A 9,439-nucleotide genomic window follows, 5' to 3' on the forward strand; every position below is an offset into this window, starting at 1 on the left:
AGTGCAGAGCCTAGTGGTGCTACAGGGCAATGCAACAAGGGCCTCCAGACATATCTTTACTTGGTGTCCCAGAAATGCCAATTCACCCCTGGGCACTTTAGCCACCATGACTGGGGTAGTATGTAGGAAAAGCACCATAAAACATTTTCATTATATATATATATAGAATGGAGATTTACAAGGCGTTCAAGATTAGTTTAGACCTCCATCCAGGAAGGAATCTGTTGACTGAGATGAAGAAGCAAAGTTGTGCCCCGCTCCAAAATAGACATGGGAAACTGGACAGAATGCTGCCCTCTGGGGCACATCAGGTAATGTTCTAAGGTTACCCCATGGGTTCTGCTTCTGCCACCGTCCTACTTTTTAATCAGTCTGTAATTGTGTACTATTTTGTTCGCATTTTTGAACTTTGTGTTAAACGTGTCTTATAATCTGATTGGGTCGGTGCCCAGCAGTGGGTGGTGAAATCACTATATATAAGCCAGTCAGTGTGCAGCCACATTCACACGGCATCCTGAATTCCTTAAACTTGTAAGTTACCCATTTATATGAATATGATCTTTTTGGGGGTCTCCATAAATGACTAGACTAGGGGAATGCTGAAAGAAGTGAATTGTACTTTTAATAGAATTTATTATTTTGTTTCTTTATTAGTGTAAAGATTTGTACCTCTTGCTGTAGTCGGTGGGTTTGATGGCAGATTAGCCCCTGTTTTTGATCTGTTAGTACCGTGATATTGGATATAATTAGACAACAAATTGCATATGTGTACATGTAGGTTCAAAGACAAGGTTATTACTTCATTCATGAACTGAATTTTCCTTTAACTTGGTAGGATATGCCCTCACTGTATGATCGGTTGGGGTTAAACCTCTAGGAATGAAGGGCTGCAGCGGTAATTTAACATTACGTCCCCTTCATGGTTTTCCGTGCTTAGTGACCCCAAGCCTCTCAATGTGCAAGTGAATGGAGTCGGCTGCTGTTCTCTGTGCAACCAGGTGGCCTGGAGAGCCTTTGTGCATGGAGATCTTAGAACGGGAAGTGCTGCACCACTTCATTCTCAGGATTGGAGGTCAGACCTCCACCAGTCATAAAGTGATGGCATATCCTAGATCTGACCTCACTTTCTAAAATGGGAAAATTAATTTAAATGTCATCATCTTTTTTTGTCTATTACAGGTTGCTTACGTGGCGTATTGAAGCGTCTGCCTAAGCATGAAAATTTTGCTACTATCTGTAGCCCTGCTCTTCTTTACAGGTATGATGACTATCCTCTGTATGGTCAATAATACTAGGGGAAAATTATCTTCGGCTTTATATCTACTGATGTTCTCAAGGCCTTTTTGTAATCACTGACTGCTGTTTTTTGTATTGGATAAAGGGATAGTCCCAATGTCTATATGTCCTGTATTATATGGTGGTCAGCTATTTATTTGCATTGGTGCCATGTAATACCACATTATCCTTGGAGGTAAAATGTTAGACTGGACCGTATTTTTAACTGCTGATAACAGATACTCATTGGGGGTTTCATCATCCGTACCCAAAGCTTGATTCAGAGATGGAGTTCTCTGATTGGGTTAAACCCTTTAAGGGCTCTTGCACACGAACGTGTGCACCCCGTGGTCGTGCTGCAACCCGAAAAAAAAAAGAAAAGGGGCGCAATGCACGAACTCCGTCTGTGGGGCAGCCGCAGCGGATCACGGACTCTTTCACTTTAATGGGTCCGCGATCCGGCTGTTCCGCAAAAAGATAGGACATGTCCTATCTTTTTTACGGAACGTAAGTACGGGTTCCGTAGGGTTTACGTTCCGTGCTTCCGTTCCGCACCATTCCGCATCTCTGGATTTGCGGACCCATTCAAGTGAATGAGTTCGCATCCATGATGCGGAATGCCCACGGAACGGCACCCGTGTATTGCGGATCCGCAACGGGGCGCACATGTTCGTGTGCAAGAGGCCTAAATGTGTACTCATGAAGATCAGTCTGTCTCAATAAGGCCAGTTTCCAATGAGTCTAATACGGGCACTTCTTGGTCCTGCCACGACCATAAGTATAATCACCCAACTTGACAGCATCATAAGGCTCTACAGTATAATGTTGTCAGCTCAGGTCTTTAGACCAGCACCCAGGCTGATATTCAGCCAAAATTACTCTCATGTGAACCTGGCTTAAAGTGACACTTTCATCAGAAAGGGGTATTTTCTAAAACTCAATATTCATAGAAAACAAATTTTGTAAGAATTTTTGGCAGTTTCTCTTTTTCATTTAGGGCTCATGCACACAAACTTATTTTCTTCCCGTGTCCATTCCATTATTTTTTTTGTGGACCGTATGCGCATTATGTCCGCATTATGGACAAAACTAGGATTCTTCTATTAAGGGCCAGCTGTTCCCTTCCGCAAAATACGGAATGCACAAAGATGTCATCTGTATTTTTTGCGGAGCATTTCCTTCCTGAGAATCTGCTGCCCGTCTTTCTGTGTAAATCCACCTTAAAAAGGACCATTCATTCATTTTTTTTTTGTTTAATGAAGTACCTTTACTTGCGGGTACCATTCGCTGATGCTGTCATCCTTGTTCTTTTTTTCAAATACTCCTTGCATGCCCCGCTGTATCCCCCTGCAGTTTTCACGCCCAGTATGTTAATACTGAACATCGTTACAGGGAGGAGCAGACAGCAGCTTTTATCAGGGGGCGTCTCCTTCTCCCCGGCTGTGCAGTGTTTCTCCTCCCTGGCTGTGATAAGCTCTGCTGCGATTGGACCGTAACAATGATAACATTTATTTCTGATTGTCATATTGTGCCCTGACATTAACCTTTTCTGGAAAGCTTTCCATCCAGCCAGGCTTTCTTATGACATTCTTTGTCTTGCAGGAGCACAGGGGCGCTACTTTTGGCAACAAGATGAACCTACCGAAGAACAAACTATAGAGAAAGCTATTGAACATGGGGTTTCAATCATAGCAAGTATTTTCGAAAGCCTGGATTACCAAGAGATTAAAAAGGAGTAAGACATGTTGCTCAAATTTTTGTAAAAAAAAAGTAAAAAAAAAGAATTAATGTTATTTCTCACTTATGACATTGTGTATAATAAGATCCAAATTTCTAGATTTGTGATTTTGCCTTGGTGGATTGTTGTGGATAATCAGATAATCGAATTTTCAGATAATAAATGCTAGAGATTGTAGAAAGTTAGAGATCTTGCTTAGTTCTCCATTAATTAATTATAAGTACTTCCTGCTCATAAACATTTTAAAGATCAATGCTTTGCAGGTTGTTTGGATTCTTAAGGCATAACAATAAGGGGTGAAGTAGTTGTTGTGGTACTCCAAGACACCTTCTGTCACAAAAGTCAATGCACATAGAACTAAACTCATCTGCAATTTCTAATATTTAGAAATTTCATTCTCCAGATATCATATTCAAGAGAAGTGGGAAGCTGCAAAGATACATACCAAAAAGCTAGAGAAAGCTGTGGAAAGGTACCTTGAAGAAGTATGGAAAAGATTAGATGAGAAGCTTACTGAGGAGCTCCCAGTGCTTAGAAAGGACGTGCTCCCGATTTTGAACGAGTTCGATGATAAGTTAGTCGAGCATTTTAAGAAATTTGTAAAAGAAGCAGTGCCAGTTGGATCTGACATGGTAACTGGAATAAGTAAGTCTGTGTCACATTTCTTTGAAAATCTTGAAAGTATTGGAGAAAAGGGTCGGGACAACATGCGTGCTGAAATAGACAGCCTGCGTGTCAAACTGCAACCCCATATGAATAATTTACAAGCAGAATATGAGAGATATCACAAAAAAATCCAAGATGAATTACAGAAGGACGCGAAGGAGCTGAAAGAAAGTGTAGAAAAGAACGCGGAGAAGGTCAAGCAACACTTAGCAGACAAGCTTCCAGATGGCAAAGAATTGCATAAACAAGTTGAGGCGTGGTTTAAGGAGATTAAACAATATTTCGAAAGCATCCAATGAAGGCAACTCAAGAAATAACCAGAGAAGAAATGTCCTTATGATTTCTAAGTCTATTGAGCTAAAATGAATGTTTCTGTAAAGCACTCTACCTCTTGATACCACCTTGAGTGTAATACCACCAATCTTCAATTTATATAAAATTTTCATCAAAGCTTAATTTCTGGATCCCTGATTTATAATATATTTAAATTAACTTATTAAATTGCGGTGGCCTCCTACTGTTTTTATTTTATTTATTTTTTATAAACCCTACTTCTTGGGAAGACGAGCAAAGGGAGGCATACTTACCATCTACCCCCAGCTGGGTCCTGGATCTTTCGCTTCCCAGTCAAGGCTGCCTCTCTCAGGTCCCTCACTGTCAACATCTGATTTGACACACTAGCTGCAGAGGTAATTTGCTCCCCTTGTGTCATGTCAGTTGGTCATGTGATGAAAAGGAGGCCGGTTACCGCTGCGATTGGCTGCAGCAGCATCAAAGTGAGGCAGCCCAGGTAGGCGAATGAAGGGGCTGGGATTCAATGCTGGGGAGCAGGTAACTATGCTTGGCTTTGTAGGTCTGACCACGTAAAGGGGGTTTGCCAACACACACCCAAAAGGAGGCAAACCCCTTTAGGCTTATGGAGACTGTACAGTAAAAAAGAAAAAAAAAAAACATAGCTGGGCTAGGTTCTTTAAGGACTGATTACTTAAGAGGGCTTATGCACACTGATATATTGCCATCATACAGCACCTGTAGGACTTAATATGTACCTCAGTAGGCCTCCAATGTCATACATAGGGAGTTTTTCTGTTGTATTTTGAATGAATTCAATGGAACAGGCATCATGGCATACTCCACCAGATACCATATTATGGCGATACGCTCGTCAAGGAGAATAGAATATCTCTGTGATATTGTTCCATGTGAAGGCACCGTATACAGTAGCACACAGAGTGCAGGTAGCCCATATTACAGAGCCATAGGGACTCCACAGGTAGCTGTGACGTGTACCCGAGCCTATAGGCTGATTGTAAGTTTATGCTGCAGCAGAAAACATTAAATATGTTATGTAGTATTATGTAGTAATGCATGAACCGGTCAGAAGACACTATTTATTGCCACTGGCGTACCGCCCATAGCGGCAAATCACGCAGTTGCTATGGGGCCTGGGAGTTTGAGGGGCCCAGGCAGGCTAATTGGCCCTGCGCCCTTTCCAATCGACTGTCTCCCTTGCTCCTGCAGCCACCTGCCAAATCCTCTTATCTGCTGTGCTCTGCTGCTTCAGGTAGTGTGTAAGCTCCTGCATCTCACAGCGACACAAACAGCACATTCTATATGACCGTTATATAGTTGCTGACACTGTGAGCTGAAGAGGGGGAGGGGGACACACTAGTGTGCAGGACGGGTGGTTAATGTGTGTGATGTAGGTGTAGCAGGGAGACAGGGAGTTAGTGGTTGTGTGTCTATATATATATATATATATATATCTCTAATATATAAAGCTGAGTGTGTGTGTGTGTGTGTGTATGTCCGCTAAAGGAATCCGCACCGTCGCATTTACAATCACAAAATTTGGCACACAGGTACACAAGGTGTCTGGGAAGGTTTTAGACCAGGTCTCAGCTCTCTAGGACGTACAATTCCTGAGATATTCCCAAAAAAATGCATTAGCCAATAGAAGCTTGGTCACATGACCATTATCAGCCAATAGAAGCTCGCAGGTCCTCCAGCCTCCACATACACAGCATTACTCCAGGTTTGCATAACAACCCAGACATTTATCTTCACTGCTGTAGGAGAGCTTTAAAGGAAATCTGTCACAAGGATAATTGCTATTGAAGTAAAGCCATGGCCTAATAGCACTTAGTACCTTTATTCAAGATGTGCCTTTGTTCCAGCGATAGATGTTTTTATCCTCTGAAAATCCAGTTTATTTGGTATGCAAATGAGACAGTAAGGTGCCCAGAGGGGCGTTACTCTTGCAGAAAGGAGCCCAGATATGCCCCCTGCCACAATGTGCCCACCCTCAAAAGACTTAAAACCCTGCCCCCAGGCCCCGCTAAGCAGCGCCCCTTATCTGGTCAGGCCACGCCCACTTCCACTCCTGAGACGGCGGGGATTAAAAAAAATGAAGGTAAAAATCTAATTCTGTCAGATGCAGGGGTGGGAGGGAGGGTGATTTTCTCCCTGCAGCTTACACTCAGACAGCACAGTGCTGCTGTCTTAGAATAAGCTGTTCAAAAGTACAAGCCCCGATCTGGTTAGGCCACGCCCCCTCCCACTCCTCAGCTGACTAAGATTGAAAAAATAAAGTAAAAAATCAACTTCTAGGTCCCGATAAGCCACGCCCAGATCTGATTAGGCCTCTACCCTCCCACTCCTGAGCCGACGGGGATTGAAAAAATAAAGGTAAAAATCAACTTCTGTAAGCTGCAGTGGTGGGAGGGAGGGTGACTTTCTCCCTGCAGCTCACACTCAGACAAAACAGTGCTGCTGTCTTAGAGTGACCTGTTCAAAAGGACATGCCCCCAATCCAGCTAGGCCATGCACCCTCCGACTCCTCAGCCGACGGGGATTGAAAATATGAAGGTAAAAATCAACTTCTGTCAGCTGTGGAAATGGGAGGGAGGGTGACTTTCTCCCTGCAGCTCACACTCAGACAGTACAATGCTGCTGTCTTAGAGTGAGCTGTTCAAAAAGACATGCCCCCAATACAATAAAGGCCACTGTTAAGGGGATGGGCCCCTGTGGAGGTCATTGTCAAGGGGTTCGTATGCTGTGAAAGTCACTGTTAAATGGGAATGCTGCTCAAAGTTAAGGGGGTGGGCTGCTATGAAGGTTCAATTTTAAGGGACGGGGCACTGTGGGGGGGGGTCAATGTTAAGGGGTGGGGGGCTGTGGAGGTCACTGTTTTGGGGGCGGGGTGCTGTAGATGTCACTATTATAGTGGATAGTGTTGATATCTTTTAACGACACACACAAACATTAAATTAAATAGGTTAAAATATACCTGAGCGAAGCCGGGTCCTTTAGCTAGTATATATTATATATATCTATATCTATATAAAACAAAGAAAGTCCGCAGCACTCCTTGAAATATAGAAAATGTGTTCTTTATTCATAAAGAATAAAGAACACATTTCTATATTTCAAGGAGTACTGCAGACTTTCTTTGTTGTCTTCCGTCCTGAATCGAGGGACCACCGCGGGCACCTTACAGCTGCATGTGAAAGGAATGCTGCCAGATTTTTTTCTATGGATATATATATATATATATATATATATATACTAGCAGACGGACCAGGCTTCGCATTGGGTATATTTCATCTATTTCATTTAATGTTTAGTGTTTCTGTGTGTCGTTAAAAAATTGCGACAGTATCACCCATAACAGTGACCTCCACAGTAATTGGCCCTTTAATAGTGGCCCCTGCTCCCTTAACACTGACCTCCACAGTGTCCGCCCCTTTAACAGTGACCTCCACAGTGCCCGCCCCCTTAAACAGTGACATCCACAGTGCCCGCCCCTTTAACAGTGACCTCCACAGTGCACACCCTTTTAACAGTGACCTCCACAGTGTCCACCCCTTTTAGAGTGACCTCCACGGTGCCCGCCTCTTTAACAGTGACCTGAACAGCGCCTGCCCCTTTAACAATGACCTCCACAGTGCCCACCCATTTAACAGTGACCAACACAGTGCCCTGCCCCTTCAATGCTAGGGCAACATTATGATATGTGTCGCATGACACTGTAATGCCGTAGTCTTGTTGGTTACTGGCATTACAGTGATTGGCTAGCCGGAACACGTGATCGGGTGCTATATAGCACTCGATGGTTCGTGTTCGGCTCATTAGTCAGAAAGAGCTGCGCTTAGGAAGGGACAGATAGTGTAGGGAGTGTGATTTAGTTGAAAAACATTTCAAAGACCAAAAAGTCCTTTTAAGGACTATTGTGTGTGGTGGCAGGAATATAATATAGCCATCAAATTATTTTTTTCCATACTTTTTCTATAGAGGGTGTCTGAAGTGACTTGTGTGTGTCAGGGCCAGAGATAGGAAAAATATAAGTGAAAACTAGTATATTTTTTCCAATCTTTACCATACTTTTTCTATAGAGGGTGTCTGCAGTGACTTGTGACATCTGTGCAATACCTTCTGTGTGTCAGGACAAGAGAGAAGAAATATAGGTGAAAACTAGTATATTTTTTCCATACTTTTTCTATACACGGTGTCTGCAGTGACTTGTGACATCTGTGCAATACCTTCTGTGTGTCAGGCCCAGAGATAGAAAAAAAAAAAAGTGAAATCTTTCTTCCTTTTTTCATACTTTTACGTACTTTTTCCTTATACTGTGCTTGCTGTGAACTGTGACATCCGTGCCACATCTTGTGTGTCAAGCGTGCATATAACATTTAATATGAAGAATGCGAGCATTAAGGGACAGGGAAGTGGCCGTGATGCTGATGGTTCACGCAGAGGCTGTGGCCCTGGGCGTGTTGAAACTGTGCCTGCTGCCAGAGCACAAGAAAAACAATCCACGATACCTAGCTTCATGTCCCAATTTGCAGGGCGTCGCAGGACAAAACTCTTGAAGTCAGACCAGTGCGACCAGGTGGTCGGTTGGATTGCAGCAGTTAATGCTTCCAGTCGGTTAAGCACCACCCTGTCTGCCACCAAGTCCAGTCTCAGTAGCCAAGAGTCTGGTCAACAGAATCCTCACCCTGATCCTCCTTCCTCCCACCATGGAGAGTCTCGCCAAACAAGTGATCCCACACTCGGATATTCCGAGGAGCTCTTTTCATCGCCATTACTTGATTTGGCCCACTCAGCAAGCAAGCTTGAAGAGGGACATGAGATCTTGTGCCCTGATTCCCAACCTTTACAGCATCCACTGTCTTAAGAAGATGATGGTGGGAAACGGCAATTAGTGTGTAATGAGTTGGATGATGATGAGACACAGTTGCCAATGAGTCAACCTCAATTACTGTCTCAAGAGGTTGATTAAGAGGATGAGACACAGTTGTCAATCACTGAGGTTGTGGTTAGGTCAACAAATCAGGAGGATGATCAGAGTGAGGAAGTGGAAGAGGAGGTGGTGGACGATGGGGTCACTAACCCAACCTGGGAAGGTGGAAAGCCAAACGAGGACAGCAGTACAGAGGGGGAGGGATCTGCAGCACCGCAACAGGCTGGAATAGGCAGTGGGGTGGCAAAAGGGAGAAGGTGGGCCACACCAAACAAGCCCACAACTGTTCCATGGAGCACCTGCTTGCATAAATCTCCTTTGCCAGGGGGTAGGTGTTTCACAGTATTGCGCTTTTTTGAGGAAAGTGCGGATGACAAAAGAATAGTAGTTTGCAACCTGTGCCACAGCAAAATGAACTGGTGCCTGAACACTAGTAACCTCACCACCACCAGCATGATCTGCCACATGGCATCCAAGCACCGTAATAAGTGGGATAAATGCCTGGGTCCACAATC

The 9,439-nt window shown here is 43.8% G+C and overlaps 1 protein-coding gene across 1 annotated transcript; it reads left to right on the forward strand.

Moving 5' to 3' along the window:
- The first annotated feature begins 453 nt into the window (after positions 1-453).
- LOC122926915 (apolipoprotein A-I-like) lies at positions 454-4,197 on the forward strand. Its single transcript, XM_044278436.1, has 4 exons — positions 454-531; positions 1,180-1,258; positions 2,878-3,010; positions 3,417-4,197. The coding sequence occupies exons 2-4, from the start codon at positions 1,216-1,218 to the stop codon at positions 3,976-3,978; spliced, it is 738 nt and encodes a 245-aa protein (XP_044134371.1). The 5' UTR covers positions 454-531; positions 1,180-1,215; the 3' UTR covers positions 3,979-4,197.
- Positions 4,198-9,439: the final 5,242 nt, after the last annotated feature.

This window comes from Bufo gargarizans, chromosome 2, assembly GCF_014858855.1.
Source record: "Bufo gargarizans isolate SCDJY-AF-19 chromosome 2, ASM1485885v1, whole genome shotgun sequence".
NCBI lineage: Eukaryota > Metazoa > Chordata > Amphibia > Anura > Bufonidae > Bufo > Bufo gargarizans.

Excerpts from the sequence above, each read along its gene's own strand:
- LOC122926915 (XM_044278436.1), top strand. The coding sequence starts at position 1,216 with ATGAAAATTTTGCTACTATCTGTAGCCCTGCTCTTCTTTACAG. Across the intron at positions 1,259-2,877 it reads AGCCCTGCTCTTCTTTACAG|GAGCACAGGGGCGCTACTTT; the intron begins GTATGATGACTA and ends TTTGTCTTGCAG. Across the intron at positions 3,011-3,416 it reads TACCAAGAGATTAAAAAGGA|ATATCATATTCAAGAGAAGT; the intron begins GTAAGACATGTT and ends TTCATTCTCCAG.